The sequence below is a fragment of the Pollachius pollachius genome (assembly GCF_949987615.1).
Source record: "Pollachius pollachius genome assembly, chromosome: 7".
In the NCBI taxonomy this organism is placed as follows: domain Eukaryota; kingdom Metazoa; phylum Chordata; class Actinopteri; order Gadiformes; family Gadidae; genus Pollachius; species Pollachius pollachius.
In genome coordinates, this window is record NC_136940.1 from 3,576,179 (window position 1) to 3,596,178 (window position 20,000).

The 20,000-nt window shown below is 49.6% G+C and overlaps 1 protein-coding gene across 1 annotated transcript in view; it reads left to right on the top strand.

The window, feature by feature from the left end:
• kank3 (KN motif and ankyrin repeat domains 3) overlaps window positions 1-20,000 on the top strand; it is a 34,658-nt gene that overhangs the window by 9,093 nt on the left and 5,565 nt on the right. The window contains exons 2-10 of the mRNA XM_079739305.1: window positions 8,110-8,211; window positions 8,939-9,765; window positions 9,853-10,975; window positions 12,786-12,879; window positions 13,352-13,594; window positions 15,119-15,209; window positions 15,608-15,827; window positions 17,078-17,220; window positions 19,879-20,000. The exon at window positions 19,879-20,000 is cut by the window's right edge and continues 79 nt beyond it. Coding sequence (XP_079595431.1) covers window positions 8,110-8,211; window positions 8,939-9,765; window positions 9,853-10,975; window positions 12,786-12,879; window positions 13,352-13,594; window positions 15,119-15,209; window positions 15,608-15,827; window positions 17,078-17,220; window positions 19,879-20,000 — 2,965 coding nt within the window. The remainder of the gene's footprint in view (window positions 1-8,109; window positions 8,212-8,938; window positions 9,766-9,852; window positions 10,976-12,785; window positions 12,880-13,351; window positions 13,595-15,118; window positions 15,210-15,607; window positions 15,828-17,077; window positions 17,221-19,878) is intronic.

Below are 20,000 nucleotides of genomic sequence, written 5' to 3' on the forward strand. Positions count from 1 at the left end.
GTTTTAAAAACGAGTTAAACACACAAACAGCAATATAACTATTTTCAGAAGCGCTGAACATTTGAACTTGTCAACCATAAATATACCTTAAATCGATTATAAAATCTGCAGATTACATAGTCAATGCCATGGATTTTTAAACATACAGCACACTGGACTCTACCGACAGCAATATATTGTTTCTCCTTCTTCTGTCAAATGAAGTTATTGTAAGTCGCTTTGGATAAAAGCGTCTGCTAAATGCCCTAAATGTAAATGTAAATGTATTATGTGAGTACTCTTCCCTGATAAAGTACTAATAAATCCGTCCGAAGCAGGACATGGAAAAGATGGTGTTTGGTGAACACGATGGTTGAATAATAGTCAAACATAACAGGAAAACATCACGGGACAGCAGTTTCCCGCATGGAAACATGAGGGGCTGGGGCCGATCTCCGGCCTGTTTGTCTGATGTTACGCTGGAATCCAATTAGAGCCTTGACAAAGTCAGCCATTCTTTGTTATTATGTTATTTGGGCGCCTTTGTTTATGTAAGCTCAGAGCGATGGCCATAGTTAAAAAATCAGGTTTTATGAGATCATATGACTGCAATTGTGGCTGTGGTTGTGTGAGAATGTTGCCTGCAAATGTTTTTGTGTGTTCATATTATCTATCTGTCTATGGTTTTGACAGCGTGTTTGTGTGGTTTTATGTGCCTATGTGCATTTTTTCCTCACACTGTCTCCTTGTATGTTTACTCTGCATTTTGGAACAAGCATCGGCTGGTCTTATGCACAGATAAGTGGCGCTGTGTGTGTATGTGTGTGGTTTATGTGTTTTTGTTTTCTTGTGTTTTTGCATGAGCGCACATGCATGCATGAGCGTTGCTTTATGTGTGTCTGCACCCATGAGTGTGTCTGTGTGTGTGTGTCACTGGTGTGTGGGTGGGCAATGTGTCGCTCAGCTGGTTAGTAAAGGACAGGAATGTATTCTCTCTCTATCTCTCTTTCTCTCTCTCTCTCTCGACCCTGTAATTTGCTGCCTGTCTTCAAGTGGCGTAAAGAAAAACAGAGAAGTTCTTGAGCGGTTCTGCTCTCTCTCTCTCTCTCTCTCTGAGGGGGAGAGCTCTTCAAGAGAGAGGAGCTGGAGGAGGAGAGGGTGGATGGGGGGAGGAGGAGGAGCAGGAGGTGGAGGACCATGAGTTAAAGGAGGAGGAAGAGGAGGTGGAGGATGGGGGGAGGAGGAGGAGCAGCAGGAGGTGGAGGAACATGAGTTAAAGGAGGAGAAGGTGGGAAGGAGAGGATTGGGGGGGAGGAGGGAGTGAAATATTAGGATAAGAAAGGATAGCATCCTCAAAGGAGATGAAAGTGTGTTAACAGACAGAAGGTTGTATTTCAAAAGAAAGAAGGTTGTATTTCAAAAGACAGAAGGTTGTATGTCAATAGAACATGGACCTCGAGTTGAGGAGGTACATGAGCTGAATACATGGTCACAGAGGAGGCGGGGGGCTGGAAGCATTGGTTTAAAGAGATGGAGAACGTAGGTTGTGTGAGCACAAGAATGCTGGGACGATTTGTTTTCATGATTGTGTTTACATGGGGCTGAAGGAATGCGCTGGTGGCAAAGGCAAGCCCGGATGGAGCCTATCATTTAGTTTAATTGCAATTGAAACTGTTCACACCGCTGCTCATTGTATGTGGTGAGCAGCACAACACCAGAGACAGCGGCTTGCTCAACCCAGAAAGTCCCTCTGCTCTTTCATGTGACCACCCTCTTAAGTGGTGTGGAGAGGAGAGAGACGAGGCCCAAAGGAAAATGTTGCCATACCATTTACACTTAGGGAATTTAGCAGACACTTTTACGGTTAACTGTTAATACACACATTCACACACCGACGGCAGAGTCCACCATGCAGCTACAGCCAGCTCGTCAGGAGCAGTTAGGGTTAGGTGTCTCGCTCAGGGACACATTGACACTCAGCTAGGAGGAGACGGGGATCGAACTAGCAGCCTTTAGGGTCCAAGTCAACCTGCTCTACCTCCTGAGCGAAGCCTTGTGCCGGTCCCATACAAGGGGATACCAGGGACCTGTCATACACAACAACATCCTCTGGAGGAGGATTTCTACCCTGAGAGTGCACACGCATAGGTCTACGTGCACGCACACATGCAACACACACACACAAACGGGTAGGGGACCTGTCATCTCGTCTTCTCGGAGAGGAGCGGGTCGGAGATGTTCCTCTGCAGGGTGAGGGTTATTTCCTGTGGTTCGCGTCGACCTGTTGATCTGATGCGTGGCTGCAGCTGGTCCCACATCAGCGGTGTGTGTTTTCCGAGGCGGTTGGCAACCCTACAGCGGTGTGTTGTTGCTCTGCGTTGCTAAGCAAGCGGAGCGCTTGTTGTGCGTCTCAGGTGAGGAACGGAGACGCCTTCCGTCAAACCGCCGGCAGCGCAGTCGAAACAGGTCACCGTCAGCGATTCCCCACACACACACGCATACACACAGACATGCAGTGGTGGGCCAGCAGGGCCTTCTCTGCTGGCCCTGTCAAAATCTAAATAATATATATATGTATTATTTTTTTCAAAATTACATTAATTTGTGTCTGAACGCAACTTAATTCCATATTTTTTTCAGTACTTACAACATAATTCAAGAAGGAAAACCGTTTTTTTTGTAAGGCTGAGCTCAGCTGAATAGCGCATCACAGCTAGGTTACATGAAACGGCGGGGCCAGCACTAAAAGTATTGCTAGCCTTTCGCTGAAGCTGCCATCTCCCATTGGATAATAAATTTAACTGACGTGTGTAATCAGCCAATCAAATGTTGATGTGTAGTAATAGAACGGCCCCAGGGCCCAGCGAATTTTGAATCGTTGGCGGTACAGAGTTGATAGTGAGCTACTATGGCCACTGCCTTCACAGCACCTAGGGATCCTGTTTCTGATCTCCTTCGTTTGCCTTTTTCAAGGCGATCGTTCGGAGAGAAGACAGATTTAATTTCAAGAGGAAGACCTGCACCGAAGCCTGATGGGCTGACCCAAGCCGGTAAAGGCTTTGTGCGGCACTTTACAGAGTGCAACTACAGCCGCTATGACTGGCCAACGGCTAGCATCGTTCAGAACAACCTGTTCTACTCGCCTTGGTTGCTGCTCAACATCAGGGAGGGGACATGGAACAGTGCCAGGTTTAGCAGTCCTAACAGCTTCACCAAGGCAGCTTTAAAACATCAGGCCATGGGTGATGGGTGAGTTTTACTTTGCACTGTGTAGGAGAGATAATGTTGTTGTGGTACTTTAGTTCATAACGCATTTTTTTTAATGGTTTGAAACACAAATATATTGCTGGAATTTGGGCAGTAGGCTTAATGGTAATGCCTTGTGTGGATGCCGCTTAATAAGCATATTAAATTAACCCGTTCACTACTCCTCATGTGGGCTTAATATTCTGTCTGGAATAGCTGTTGTAAAATATGTGGCATAAAGGCCTACTTGTATGTTTCATTTTTGTTAATGAACTGGCGTTGCACTTGTAATATTGTCGCTATAGGCTACTTTATTGAATCCGTTGAAGTTGCGAAAGCATCCGGTGAAAATTACAATAACTGTGAACACTTGTTTTAGTGTCATGTGTGTGATGTGCAATCTGGTTGCGGAGTGAGATAAGGAAAGATCTGATGGTGGTGCTGCATTACTCTAGCTCTGCGGTAATGCAAAGTGGTGTGCGTGTGCGCTGTTGTTGTTGCTGAAGATCACCTGTCTTGTTGTGGATGTTATGCAGTAGCGCATATTATATATGACATTTGTGTGCAAGTCTGAGTGTTTGGGGGTTGGCCGTTGGTGGAGTTCGTTACTGAAGTCCCTGACTTAAACCCCACGGTACGCTACTGCAGACACGCACACACGCACAAACACACAGACACACACGCACACACTTACCGTCGGACAGCAATGCACACTCACACAGCCATGCACACGCAGACACACACACACACACACAGACACACACTTATACACACGCACACACAACCATACTCTAGTATCAATGTAGACATTGTCAACTCTTCCAAACCATGCACATGTTTAAACATACCTTTTGAAACACAGACAGACAGACAGACATAGTAGACCAGTGACGCTGGACAGGAGGCCAGGGTCTTGTCGGTAAACACACACTGATCTCCATGTGATCTCTGTGTTATCATTACCCTAAAGTGACACCCTACTGCTCGTGTGTGCTGCTCGTGTGTGTGTGTGCGTGGGTGGGGGTGTGTGTGTGTGTGTGTGTGTGTGTGTGTGTGTGTGTGCCTCTGTGTGTTTCTGCGTGTGTGTGTGCATGCCTGTGTCTGTGTGTTTGTGTGAGAGCATGTTTGTGTATGTGTTTGCGTGCCTGTGTGTGTGTGAGTACTATTGTGTGTGTGTGTGTGTGTGTCTGTGTGAGTGCCTGCCTGTGTGTGTGTGTGTGCGTGCCTGTGCTTGTGAGTGCTTTTGTGTGTGTGTGTGTGTGTGTCTGTCCGTGTGTGCATGCCTTTGTATGTGTGCCTGTGCTTGTGTGTGGGTGTGTGTGTGTGTGTGTGTCTGTGTGTGCCTGTGTGTGTGTGTGGGGGGGTCTTGTCAGGCCGTGGGTCTGGGTGACAGGTTGAGGCTGAGCAGGCCGCTGGACGGTGGCTGCTGGGAGGCCTTCGGTCCCCGCTGATAAGAGAGGGAGAGTGGGCCCCAAAGCGCTGCTCTCATCTCACTGCTGCCCTTTAGTTTCACTCTTTGTTCGGGTCTTTGGTGGTTTGTTTGTTTGATTATTTTTTATTTACTTATTGGTTGGTTTCCGAGTGAGTTCCAGTTCATCCTCTCTTCCATCCTTATTTTCTTCCTATTCCCTCCTTCTCTCCTTCCCTTATTCCTTCCTTACATCCTTTCTCCCTTCCTTCCCTCCCTCCTCCCTTCCTTCCTCCCTCCTTTCCTTTCCTCCCTCCCTTCTTCCCTCCCTCCTTTCCTCCTTCCTCCCTCCATCTCCTCCCTCCTTTCTTCCCTCCCTCCTTTCCTCCTTCCTCCCTTCCTTCCCTCCTTGCCTCCCTCCTCCCTCCTTCCTCCCCCCTCCCTCCCTCCTTCCCTCATCCCCTTCCTCTCGAGGTAAAGATGCGTCGGGCCTCTTATCAAAGCGGGGAGCGTCTCTCCCTCTCTCTCCCCCCCGTTGGAGGTGGGGCAGACACGCGCCCCCTCCGCGGTACACACCAGCTCCTCTGGATCGTACCAGCGGCAGAGTGCTGTGGGGGGGGGGGTGGGGGGGAGGTGTTGACGACAGGGTGTCAGTATGACGGATGGAGGCACGGTGTCTGACGGAGGGATCGTGAGCATGTCCCAGCCTGGACACGGAGCGGGGGTGTCTGGGCCTGGAATGTGGCCCCCGGGCCGTCGGGAATACTGATATATATGTGTGTGTGTGTGTGTGTGTGTGTGTGTGTGTGCGTGTGTGCGCCCTTCAATCCAATGTACTTTGTGTTCACCTTACAGGTACATCTCTGTCACAGAGGAATGCAGAGAGGAGATAACTTCATAAACACAAACACGATGTTTTCATTTCCCTGACATTCTACCTCTCTTCCTTCTCTCTCTCTCCCCCATCCCTTTTCTTCTTCTTCCTCTCTCTCTGTCCGTCTGTCTCCTCTCTCTCACCCCCCTCCCCTCCCATCTGTCAATGCACCCCCCCTCTCCCCCTCTCTCCCTCCCCTTCTCTCTCCCCTCTCTGTCATTTCGTCTGGGGCCTGTTCGTGAAGCAGGGAGCCGGAGTTGAACTGAGAGCCGGGGGTAGGTAGCTGGGAACTAGACGGCCGCCGAGGCAGCAGAAGCAGCAGCTCCATCCATCAGCCCGCTGCTGGAGGTCCATGTCTGGCTGGGCCCCAGATGTAAAGCACCCCTGGGCTCCCCATCCTGAGACCTGAGGTCCCTAGCTCCTGATCGGCCCAGAGAACCGGTCAGGTGGGGATCTTTCAAATAACATGTGATTATCAATTTTGGGCTTTGCATGATCAAACACAGGGGGTTGAGTGGGGCTAGGGTGTAATTCACTGTGTAATTCAGTGAGCTTGTCAATTACTTTCATTAGACTGTTGTTGTACAGTTAGATTTGCATCTGTAATCATACCTTTGATTACTGCATTTTTCAATTTGTGAACACGCAGGCATTCTTCCACCCAGGCTCCTAAATCCGTCAACGGATAAATGTGCACCCATCGGTCGCTCCTGTTATTTTGCGTGGCAGCGTTTCAATCCTGGTTTTTATGAGGGATTCTGTGTCTGCCTCGTCAGCGAAGCCTGAAGGAACAACAGCACAGTCAGCAATAAATTAGAACGCAAGCGATGAGTCACAGGAAACCTCGGCCGCTGATTGGCCGGAACAAAACAAAAATCTCTCGCTCTCTGTCGGTAGTCTCTTTCCCTCTCCCTGTTTCGCTTATCTCTCTCTCTCTCCTCTCTCTCTCTCTCTCTCTCTCTCTCTCTCTCTCTCTCTCTCTCTCTGTCTGACACACACACACACACTCTGCGTCTCCACCCAGCCGCCGCTCTCCCTTTGATTCGTCCCTCTAATCAGCGAATGTGCTCAGCGTGTCCACAGTGGCATCCCTGGGCTCGTCTCCTGGTACATCCAGCGGTCGGGCCCTGTGTTCCTAGGCCTCTACCCAGGGACGAGCCGCCTCTGTGGGCTAAGCCGCCGGCTCAGCTGCCTGGGCTCCTCCGGGTTCGGCCAGCTGTGTGGCTTCTGGACGAACGCAGCTCAGCGCTTTGTTGTGGCTCCCTCTGTCTGCTCATGACGTGGGCCCGTGACTTACTCAAGTAACATAATCCGGAGGAGGATTTGTACACTGAGAGTGCACACAAACACACACACACACACACACACACACACACACACACACACACACACACACACACACACACATACTAATATGAATGAGGCCGAATGAAGAGTTGTTTTGCTTTGCATTACAAAAACAGATATTCTGAACGCAAACTCAAACACAGGACTGTGAAGTACACACACACAGATACAGACACACACACACACACACACAATTACACACAATTGAGGTGTACAGTTGTTGTGCTTTGCATTACAAAAACATATATACTTACGCATGTGTGAAGTACACACACACACACACACACACACACACTGTAACACTGTGACCTCACACTTCCTCCGCTCAGTGGTTGGAAGGTCGGTCCATATCCATGGCTCTTTGCTGGTATCCCGCTCCACTGAGCTTCACTGGAAGACGCGTGAAGACACAGGATCTTGCATGTCCTCCATGATACCTTGCCAGGGGTTTGTATCCATGGTTCTTCGGAAACACGTCAACGTTTAAAAGGCGTTGGAAAAACCCTTATCATGTTCCTTGTGCTCTCAAGTGGGGAATGACACATCTGCCCTGGTTCTAGTCTGGACCAAAGAAGGACATCATGTTTATACGTGTTTGTACAATGTTTTCAATAGATCTTTCAGTTTTCGGGGAATATTTTTTTTTACGGTTTCTTTTTTCCTTTCGGGAAACATTGACATATTTTGGGAAAATCTATTTGTATTTAGTCTTCGGTTCGGAAACACCGCTCACTTCAAACCCACCACACTCCCCGTCTTCTAAGGGGACGGGATGGTCTATTGCTGAGGTGCTGGATGAAAGGTTGTGGGTTCAAACCCCGATGTCCACAGCCTACATAAAGCATCTCTGTGCTTAGGTCTGACCTCTCCCTGTCAAACATTCCCTGTTGCAGGGAGTGAGCCATGTTGGACGGGATCGCCCAAGTGTAATTATCCACCCTGCTGAGAGAGCAGAACTGAGGTCATTCATGGCCTGCCTTACTGCTTGACATGTTCCAAACTCAAGGGCACTGGTTGACAATGGCTTACACTATCCCTAAATAAACAACCACTCCGATGTCGGTGTGTGTAACGTGTTTAAGTATAGAAGGAGAACAACTCCACGGATCCATTGTCCGCTTCGTCTCGACTATGGAGTACAGCTTTCTCATGGAGGACAGCCAGGGAACATACTACAGATATTTGTAGTTCTTCACCCTGTTTGAAATGTTCTGACGCTCACCGAATGCCCTTTGTGTTTCGATCTGACACACAGGTGTTGCTGTTGACGCTACATCTTGTCAGGTATCTCTTCCGGAAGCTGCCACTTCAGTGGAAAAGATGACTCAGTCGGTACAAGTCACCCCGAAACTGCCAGGCGAGTCTGCACAAGAAGCCCTTGTATTGTTATGTCTCCGGTCTTCAGTGGAAAGGTCTTCGTTTGTTTTCTGTCTTTGTCTTTCAAGGGAATTTAACGAATGCGACATATAGGGCATTACATATAAACAAACACCTTATAAAACACTGAAGTCATGGTTTGTTTTTTACAGTTACTTCTTAAGACTTAAGTATGTTACATAGATACACATGTACTAGTTATAAAGATTCATAGGTGCCTCGAATGCCTAATTAAAGGGAAAGCACTGGATTGTTGATGGTCATTCTGATGTCACCTGCAGGTGTGGAGTGTTAGTATTCCTGCATGAGCTGTATGTGTGTATGTTTGTGTGTGCGTGTGCGTTTGTGTGTGTGTGTGTGTTTGTGTCTATGTGTGTATGCGTCTGCTTGTCTGTGTGTGTGTGTGTGTGTGTGTGTCTGTGTGTTTGTGTATGTGTGTATGCGTGCCCTTGTCTTTGTGTGTATGTCTGCGTTTGTGTGTGTGTCTGTGTGTGTGTGTGTGTGTGTGTGTGTGTCTATGTGTGTATGCGTCTGCTTGTCTGTGTGTGTGTGTGTGTGTCTGTGTGTTTGTGTATGTGTGTATGCGTGTGCTTGTCTTTGTGTGTATGTCTGCGTTTGTGTGTGTGTGTGTGTGTGTGTGTCTGTGTGTGTGTTTTGTGTCTATGTGTGTGTGTGTTTGGTTGTAACCCTGCTCCTCCGTCCTGCAGACCTGGGGTCCCCCTTCCTGTACTGCGGGGGCGGTACTGAGGAAGCGGACCCTGCCGCCTCCTACTCGGTCCAGACCCCCTACGGCTTCCAGCTCGACCTGGACTTCCTGAAGTACGTGGAGGAGATCGAGAGCGGCCACAACCTGCGGCGGGCCCCCGTGGGGCCACGCCGCCCCGGGGGCCGCGGGGCCCGGCTCTCCCAGCGGAGCCCCAGCGTGGGCGGGGGCCGCGCCAGCGGCTGGACCTCCACCGAGTCCCTGGCGTCCCAGGGCAGCGAGGACGGCCGGGTGCCGCCGCCGCCGCCGCCCCGCAAGCGCCTGGGCTCCGCGCCCTGCGAGGGCCTCGCCGTCTCCCCGCTGACGCTCCTGAGCGCCCCCCCGCTGTCGGCCGGGGCCAAGGCGCCGCCGCCGCCGCCGCCGCCGCCGCAGCGCAACCCCCGCGTGGAGCGCACCCTGCTGGAGACCAGCCGCCGCCTGCAGCAGGAGCAGAACCACCACGGCCACAACGGCCTGCGGCTGCAGCTCGCCGACCCCCCCAAGCCCGCCTTCAAGGCCGCCGCCGCCGCCCCGGGTACGGCCGCGCCCGGCGGCCTCTGGAGCCGGCCCAGCCCGCAGACGTCCGGGCGCAGCACCCCGGGGCCGGGGGCCCCCATGACCCCCGTGGCCCCCAGCCAGCTGCAGACGGTGCGGGAGCAGATGGCCACGGCGCTGAGGCAGCTGAAGGACATGGAGGAGAGGGTGAAGGGGGTCCCGGCGCTGGAGCGGGAGCTGGCCAAGCTCCGCGCCGAGAAGGAGATGCTCCTGCTGGCGCTGCAGGAGAAGAGGGAGGCGGAGGAGAGGAGGGAGGCGGAGGAGAGGAGGGAGGCGGAGGGGAGGAGAGAGGAGGAGCTGAGGAAGGAGGCAGAGGGGAGGAGGGAGGACGAGGAGAGGAGAGAGGCCGAGGTCAAGAGGGAGGCCGAGGGGAGGAGGAGGCAACGCACAGAGAGCTCCACTCAGACCACGGAGCCCCTCCAGAGCTCGGCCCAACCCAAGGCCGTGCGGCTGGGGTCCCCGCCGGCCTCCCCCGGCCGCCTCGGCGCCGGGCGGTCCGAGGAACTCCGAAAGCTCACGGCCCGGTTCGAGGCGAAACAGGAGAAGGCGCCGGAGCGCCAGGAGAAAGCCGTCCCGAAGGTCCCCGAGAAGGTGCCGGTGCCGTTGGAGCGGAGGTCGGTGGCGTCGGGGGGGGACGAGCGGATGGACTCGGCGGTGTTCTACCACAGCCAGGGGAGGAAGGACGCGTGTGAGGGGGCGGAGGTCGCCGTGCGCGACCAGGCCACGGCGACGGAGGCGCCCGCCGCCGGCCGCGAGGAGGGCACCCAGACCGGGGCGGTGCCGACGCAGGAGGCCGGCGTCTGGGTGATGGAGTCTCTGCTGGGGGTGACCAGCGAGGCCCAGCGGGAGGTGGACACCCTGCAGGACACCATCAAGTTCCAGCAGGAGTCCATGGCGGCGCTGGAGCTCCGGCTGAGCTCGGCCGACGCGGACCTGGGCGCGCTGAGGGCCCGGGCCCTGGAGCGGGAGAACAGGGCCACGCTGGAGAAAGGGGTCCAGGCCACGCCCGGCAGCACGCACGTCGCCGTGGGGACCACGCCCTCGGACCCGCGGCACGTCGGGGTCACGTGCCGTCCGGAGGTGGCCAGCGTGTGCGTCGGGGGGGATCGTGCGGCCGACCCGGTCGAGAGAGGCACACAGACGGACGTTGAGGTGGCGGTGGTGGAGCCGGCGGCGGCGGCGGCGGAGCCGGTCGTCGTTGCCGATGCGGCGTGCCAGTGGGAGAGGTTACCGGAGGAGAAGGAGGAGGAGGAGGAGGAGGAAGAGGAGGACGTGGTGGTGGTGGAGGTGGCCCTGATGGAGCCCAGGGCCGCGGCTACGGTGCTGAAGAAGCGTCAGCTGACCATCGCCGAGTACCAGATCACGCCGGACGAGGAGATGGTGAGCGCCGCGGAGAAGGCCGGCGGGGAGCAGCGGGAGGAGGGCGCGCCCGCCCGGCCCAAGACAGGTGAGCACCGTGGGGCTGTAGAGCGGGCCTGCTTGCTGCGGGACTGTTACGCCTGATTTCCACCGGGGACGTACGCGCGGCGGAACGGCTGCTCCGCGGAACGGCTGCGAACTCTGCCCTGGGTCGATTTCCACCGGGCGCGTAACGGCAGCGTAGCGCTGCCTTGCGAGCCAGCTGTATTCGAGCGAGATCACGAGATCACGGGATAATCCTAAACCTAATGTGCTCACCTTCCACTCCCAAAACTACTGCAATTAAATGCCAGGCTTTGTCCTTTCTGACATTGTCCATTATTTTATGTTGCTCCACTTCGACAATCAGTCTCTCGTCGTCCATGTTGCCGACCCCCTGAGACCCTTTGATTGATTGACCTTCTGACCTGGTTCCACCAGTCATGAAGTAATGTTGACGTGAAGTTCTGATAGGCTACATGAGCTGAGTATTGTGTTTTATTTTGAAAATTGACCGGATGCTCTATGGCTTTTACTTTTTCACTTCCTGCCCGGCTCGATCTGCTATTTGACGCGGTTCAGCAACGGCTCGCGTCAAAAATAGAGGTGCTACGGAATGATAGCGCTGCGGGGCTTGGCCGTGCAAACCTGAAATTGCCATCGTTGAATAATCGCCACGGAGTCACAGAGAATTGCCTAATTGTAAGAGAACAACAGTAACTTGTTTTTATGATTCATCAATGTTTTCTACTTTCTACATTTAAGGGATGTGTCGGTGATGGTTATAGCTTTGGTTGTTGTTTAAAGAGAAAGATGTCATAGCAGGTCCAACACAGTCTCTGTGGAGCTATGGGAGTTCTGAAAAGACAATTCTTTGTTTCTGAACTTGAATAACTCTGAATAACCACTGAGCATGTGCAACTACAGAAGGCAAACAATCAGTTTGTGGGCTATCTAAGTGGCTTGATCCCTTGATCCACAGCCAATGGATTCAACATATTGCCCTTCAAGTTCATGGAGGGTGATATTGGCAATCCAACCGATATACTCCCTTAAAAGGTCCACTAAATGATCAAACGTGGCTACTGAGCGCAGCTTGCTTCATTAGCTGGTGTAGATGGTGAAACTGTGTTAACACCCCACATGTGTTTCAAATTGTGGCTTGCATAAAAGTCTTACGATTCAATTCAACCCGTTGGGGTTGCAATTGTGTTTAATTCATAAAATGTTAAGATGGGTAAACCAGCTGATTCCAAACTGTATTAATTGAATGTGCTGCCTTCTGGCTGTTTTTCGGTTACATAAATGAGGTTATATAAATGAGGTTACATAAACGGTTTAAGGCACAGAAAACAAAAGTCCTTTTTGTCAATCTGCTGACCTGCAGCGTCCGTCATGTCGTATGTCTGAGCGCGTTTGGAGGATACAGACGCCATACTGCTGACAGTGTCCTGTTCCACCTCCTGCATAACTTGCTCTATTTTAACCACATTTTATGGCTTTATAGCTTGTTTAATGAATTTGTGTATTTAATCTAGATACCTTTAGGCCAGGTCTGGCCTTTCGCTTTTCATCGTGCATTCAACCTCAGGGTTGCACTGAAATAAATAGTTCTAGACATGATATGCAATATCTTTTTGTGATACATCTAGTTGGTAACACACAATTTTGTTGTGTTTTTGTTTGTGTATCTGTTGAAGAACAAGTGTTGCTCTATGAGAAACACCCATCATCAGATGACTTCATATAATCAGCATTGTATTAATGTACGTTACAAACGAGGAAGAAACCCTAGGCTGGGGTTGGTCTCTGAAGTGTCCTTCTGTCGCCTCCACAACCGTGTGTTTGCCCTGTCCCAGGACTCCTGAAGTCCATCATGAAGAGGAAGGATGGGACTAACACAGGCAACGCTGGCAAGAAGAGCCTGCAATTTGTCGGCATCCTCAACGGAGGGTAAGATAGAACATGGAACCACGATTTGAATCGAGCCCTACTGTAGGGCGTATTCACCTTGTTGCCATCTTGGTTCCACATGTTTGCTTGGTAAACTGAATGCGGAAATGCTTGATCAGCTTCTCAAGCCAGTTAGCCGTAGCTCCTAATGCCAGGCCTAAATCAATAACATTATTTGCTATTCAACTCAAATTAAACTCTAATCAAATTTCCCGTTTTCCAAATCTGTCCATGAACCCTTTGCTGTTGGATCAACAACAACACATTGAGACGTTCTGAAAGTAAATAGCCAGATGGTCTTTGCCATTTCATCTTTTGAGTGTTTTTTAACTTAATTAGCTCCTAATTCAATTCTGCATAGTCCTCCCTGCCATATTGGTGGTTTCTCTACTGCCCCCTAGTGTTCAGAAACAACTTCACACTGCTTTAAGTGTTTACGACCTCAACCGTCCAACATCTCCCCCCCCCCCAGGTATGAGTCTACATCGAGCGAAGAGGAGGCAGAAGACGAGGAAGAAGAGGAGGAGGATGAGGAGGGGAGCTCCTCCGGGGAGAGCGGCGAGGGCGAGTGCTCAGACAGCGATGAGGAGGACGAGGCGGCGCTAGAGGAGGAGACGTCCGATGAGGAGCGCAACGTCAACGTGGACGAGAGCGACACGGACGAGGAGACCCTGAGGGCCGCCCACCGAGACGACTCGCAGATCGTCAAAGAAAAGTAAAATGTTTGCTTAAAACGCACAATTTTATTTAGTTATATAGTTTCTTTTATTTTTTATGTGCTTTTAAAATGTTCAATTGTTTTTTAACCTCTCCCTTGATGTCTCTTCATCTGAACTAGGGATGGGCATTTGAAGAAATTTCCTTGATCGAGCATCGCTAGAGTTATCGATCAATTATCGATTAATCATTAACTTTTTTCTATTGAAATTCCCGTTGGTAGAAAATACAAAATGCAGCATGTTTTTATCAATGAAATCTTTATTCCAACAATAATGTATGGGCCAACATTAATACAATATAGTTAACTTGAAGACCTACAACTGTTTAACAGTTTTGAAATAATAAATACAGGCATTATAGGTTATAGGCCTATGCGGCGCTCGTAAAGTCCGAACAATGCGCCTACAGTCGCTCTTAAAGGTTTGGATACGATTCAACAAGACTAAATCTGTACCCTATTCCAATTACAATAAGTAGCCAACTTATCGGACAACAATAATCAAACAAAGGCAGTAGGCTAAACGTGGGCATTAAACTGTATAACTGTTTTGAAAAAAAGGGGGGGAAAAGGCCGACATATAATGCCTATAGGCTGCAGCCGGCGCGCGGAAAAGGCTCGCAACAAAAAGATGAGCCACCCATTTACCAACAATTGCATGAACTAGTCTATCTAAAAGCAATACCTTATTGAACATATACAAGGCTGAACTTGTTGCTAAAATATCACAGTTTTGGCAAAATGTAACGACTCCAAGAGGCACCAAGCCGAAAGAATAGCGGAGCGAGAGACAACACATTTAGAAAAAAAAGAGCGACTCACATACGGTGGTGACTGTCCCTACTGTCTCATAGCATACAGTAACTCCAGCCTACATATTTTTGTTTAGGAATATAAGCATGTTAACATGCTCGGGGGTCAGACGCGAACGCAGCCTTGTAACTGTCAGTCCAGCAGCAGAAAACACCCGCTCTGACGGGACCGAAGTTGCGGGGATGCAGAGGTATTGTCGCGCTAACTTTGACAGCCTGGGGAACCGTCTTCAATTCACTTTCCACCAGTCGGCAGGGTGGTATTTCTCCCACATAGTGATATTCAATTAAATGCTTCAAGACTCACAGTATGCAACACAACGTCCTTTTGATCGATAACAATATAAATTGATCGACGCATTTCTTAACGATCAATTATCGAGCATCGATTAATTATGCCCATCCCTAATCTGAACTAATTGTTTGCTTTGTAAATGTCCTAATGTGACTTTCACAGCACTTTGTTATTGTGTGCTATTTTTGCTTTTATGAATTTTAGTAATAAATAAAATCTATTTTGATTATAATGTTCATGACGCACTGGAGACTAACACCATTTTTTCATATTGCTTTGTTAGTAATTCTGTCAATGATGATTCTACCGAGCTTACATGAGCTCGGTGCAGGACAGAAGTGGAGCAGTAGAATGGAATAGAGTACCATAGAATATTCTGGTGCGTTATTCCGGTGTGTTGGTTCTCTGCCGCAGGTTCGAGCTAAGTTCTAAGATGCGAGAGGCGTGTCTTATCCTGAAGAACCACCTGAAAGATGACCTCGACGCCCTGAAGACCAAGGAAGTGGTGAGCTGGAGCCGAGCATCGAATCAGGATTCCTCCCTCACTCACCGCATCGGGTGGCTACCGTTCTCCTCATGGGGATAACAACCTTTTGATTGCGGAAATATAAAATCGCGTGTTTTCATCAACACATTATATAAAGAGAAGGGATTCAATGTAGGGGTGATGGTGTTCATCTGTTCGACAAATGTTCTTGTTTGTCCGCAAACTACCTGTGGACATCCTTGGCCAAGAGGCCTAACCTCTATCTCCTCTTCAATGACCTCAATCTGAATTCACTGTAAATCGCTTCGGATAAAATCACTAATAACCCCAAAATGAATACACGTCATGCAAGGTCACATGACCTCACATGTAAGGTCACATGACCTTACATGTGACACGTGACCTTTGACCCCCAGCTGTCCAGCACGCACTCGGTGCAGCTGGAGTGGTTCCGGGTGTCCAGCGCCAAGACGGCGCAGCCCGCGAGGGTCTCCGACTACCTGATGGCGTTCACCGAGGTGTCGGCGGCGCTGCTGGAGACGGTGGTGAACATGACAGACGGGAACGGCAACACGGCGCTGCACTACAGCGTGTCGCACTCCAACTTCGGCGTGGTGGGGCTGCTGCTGGCCACGGGTGAGGAAACACGGAGAACACTAGGGGGGGGGGGGGAAACGGATTGAGGCGCGGATAAATAAAACAAGGATTGAAAATGCGGATTCAAAAAGGAGGTTCAAAAATAGAGATTAGAAATGCAGATTCAAAACATGAATTGAAGTTACGGATTCAAAAGTCAGATTCAAACACTGAGATTTAAAACAGAAATGAAATTCAAATTCATTTTGAAAACGAAATAAAGAATTCAATCAAATCACGGATTCAAAACGCAAATTCAAAACACTTGGGGGGTGGACGGCACCAATTATGTTAACTTTGTTACGGATAAGAGCGGTAGAAAAATTTATGTTAAAGAGACGACTCCAAATGATGGAAATATATACAACACGTACGCTATATTATTGTTGTTGGGCTGGGATCAAACGTTACACTCCCACGGTACTTGTCACACACAACAAACAAGATGGGGAGGGGGGTCGGGCGGGAACCATCATTCACATTCACCATCTTGTGACTGAAATCAGCCTGAGTTGGGGTTAAAGAACATGATTCACGTCATTTGAAACATTAACGATCATCGTCCTTCTCGCTGACACAAAACTAATTAATCTGCCTGACTCAAATGATTTAATTCCTACGTTTCCGCGTCTCTCTGTAAACGTCCGGCTGCCTGATGTTTGTTTTAGAATTCCAACGGGATCAACCTCGGTTCCTTAATGGAATGAACACACACCTCACCAGAGTGTGGTGGGGCCTTGTGATTGGACAAGGGGCTCCTGGAATGTTAGTGTCGATTTTCCCGTCATGTGACCAAACAAAAATCCATTAAGCGGTTATCTTAAATCAATAGTATGTCTTTAAACAGAGCCGCTTCACACCTGTCTAAGAGTGTATGTGTTTGTGTGTGTGCATGTGTATGTCCAGTATGTTGCAATCATCTAACAGACTGCTTCTAAAATGTACACTTTAATTTTGTTCATGAATTGATCCGTTGCAACTTATAGTTGGGATAATGATTTCCTCATATAGCTCAAGAAATATTTTGCTCTCATGCTCCGCATAAAATGCAATTTTTAGGATGAATAATAAAAAAATTCTTATAAACAGTGTGTTTTTATGGCTGAACCTAAACAAATATTATGAATAACAAACGTGTAGGCGGGCTACACGGCTATCATGCTAACTATATGTCTGTGCTGCAGCTGTGTGGACAAGCAGAACAAGGCGGGCTACACGGCTATCATGCTAACTATATGTCTGTGCTGCAGGTGTGTGCTGTGTGGACAAGCAGAACAAGGCGGGCTACACGGCTATCATGCTAGCAGCGCTATCCGCCGTCAAGGAGGAGGACGACATGGCGGTGGTCAAGAAGCTCTTCAGCCTGGGGAACGTCAACGCCAAGGCCAGCCAGGTAGGACTCCCTACTACACCACAGGTTCCCACTGGAACCCTCCCGCTGACCCCCAAGTTGGGTTCACTGGTGTACAATGTTTCATTTCCAGCAGAAGAACGGTTCTGGCCTCGAACCCCAAAGTCCACCGTCTCCATGTAGGCATTGAGCAGGATGCTAAACTTTCCCTACACGCTCATTAATGACATGAGTGTAAAGGCTTAGTTGTGGTTCCACGTCGACGCACCGCAAGGGGCTTACGATCCCATCACATCCCTGCGGACCCTCCTTGCCTCCCAAAAATTGTAGCCGACCAATCACAGCAGCAAGGGCTGTGATTGGTCCGCTCACTAAAACCCGACGCAAAACAAAAACAGGTCTGCGTTGTCATTGCGTGGCGTCAACGTGGAACCATAACTGAGCCCTTATGCAAGAGATTACTCTGCTCCCATGACTACATACTGGTAACACCCCATGCTCTTACCCTACCATGTCTGCAAGCTCTGAATGAGCACTCATCTCCCAGGGGGAAAACAAAAAGCTAACATCTGGCTTATGTTTGTTGAAGACAGACGGGAAACGTGGTTTTGGGGGATTTCTGCCGACTCATTTCCAGATAAGACCTGTCATTAGGGACGAATTCCCTAAACAGTTTTTGCTTCTGGGATCGTAGGCATTTCCAGGTGAGATAGGTTACTGGAGGCAGAGGTTAGCGTAGGACGGAGGGGGGAAGGGTGCGTTTCGATCCAACAGGAATAGATTAATGACAGCGGGAGTTAGAGGACACCACAATCAGGTGTACCGATCTGTCTTTACTTCCTTGTATATCAGCAGAGGCGTTGTGGGTGACTGAGTCTGAAGGAGATGTAGTCATTCAAATTGATTTGATTATAAATAAACCATGTCCCATGATCTCGAGCTAAGAGATCAAACCACACAAAGCTAACTTTATTCAGACCATATAACATTATTCACTTGAGGTCGTCACTTAAAAATAAATAGAAAGGAACGTACGTCATGTGTTTGACACGTTGTCCATTTAAACTAAGTATATCTTAGTTTAAACAAAGCATATCTCAAGATGTGAATAGCGGTTGTTAACATGTGGCCTCCACTCAAAGGATAAATTAGCCAACACTCCTTTGAAGACTTCAAAGACATACCAGCCCCCCCCCCCACACACACACACACATCCTCAGCTGAGAAAGAATCGTCTTTGTCCCACAAATACACACTTGTTCGGCGTGTTTAACCGCCTACACATACGTTTGACAAAGACCATGGTTATAGCTCGCATGTGCTAATCGAAGGGCAGGATAGGCTAGTAGAGGTTAGCATGGGTCACTGCGACGCCCCAACCCAAAGGTTCTGGGAGTCTGAACCCTACTCTACCCCAGGCCTACCTGCAGGCAAACCTGAGCCCGGGATTAGAGCATCAGCTTAACGAGTAAACGGGGTAAACGTCTGATAAATGGATAATTGCCTTCAATCAGTTAACACGTACGGTCGAACACAGCTCCCTCCCCAGAGTGGTATTAGGTTGCCCATGGCAGGGATGCATTGTGTGGGCGTACGAGATGATCCCATGACGGTGTTAGCGTGGTTTGCGTTCGTCTAATTGAGTTGTCTCGTGTTTTGGACCTGGCGCCTGACTGCTATTCACAGCAGACAAACCACAAGGCGGTGGCCGGACGGAACTTGGCTGACTATAAATCAAATGAATGTTTATTTGTTGTGCTTTTTGTTGTTTGCACAAGCCATGCTTTGTTTTTTGTGAAGGGGCATCCTAGGGGGGGTTTCGCGTCATTTGGGGAATGTCTACCTTTAGTTTTTTTTGTTGTTTTTTGTTTCATTCAGTTCACCGGTCACTATTTTCTGTACGTTGAAGTTCAACGTACAGAAAATAGATGTTCAACGGTTGAACATCTGGGCTGATTTCATAACGGAAAAATGCTGAGTCAGATATAGATCATAGAGGAATGCTGTGATCACATACAAATACCCTCCCTCGTACTGCACTATTTAGAGTAAACGCAGGCCTGGCCCAGGGGTTAAATTCAGGCGCGCTATAGTTAAGACTTAACTATACTTCTAGAGTTAGAGTCTGTAGTTAGACTCTTTAACTCTATAGTTAAAGACAGTACTCTTTTCTGAAAAACAATCCACTACAATAGCGGCATCTCCTGTGAAGCAGGTTGTCAACAGCAGCACTAGCCGTGAGTAGTAAATGCTAAACAGTAGCACTAGCCGTGAGTAGTAAATGCTAAACAGTAGCACTAGCCGTGAGTAGTAAATGCTAAACAGTAGCACTAGCCGTGAGTAGTAAATGCTAAACAGTAGCACTAGCCGTGAGTAGTAAATGCTAAACAGTAGCACTAGCCGTGAGTTGTAAATGCTAAATGGACTGCGTTTATATAGAGCTTTTATAACCAGCGGCCACTCAAAGCACTTTGCAGTGTTGGCTAATAATCACCCATTCATACGCACATTCACAACCACGCAGGGCGACAGCCAGCTCGTCGGGAGCAGGTAGGGGGAGGCGTCTCGCTCAGGGACACCTCGACACTCATCTAGGAGGAGCCGGGGATCGAACTAGCAACCCTCTGGTTACCAGCCAACCCGCTCCACCTCCTGGGCCACCTGCCGCCCCAGGTGCTAAACGCTAAACTTCTCCCCCAGGCGGGCCAGACGGCGCTGATGCTGGCGGTGAGCCACGGGCGTGAGGAGATGGTGCGGGCCCTGCTGGACTGCGGCGTGGACGTCAACGTCCAGGACGACGAGGGATCCACCGCCCTGATGTG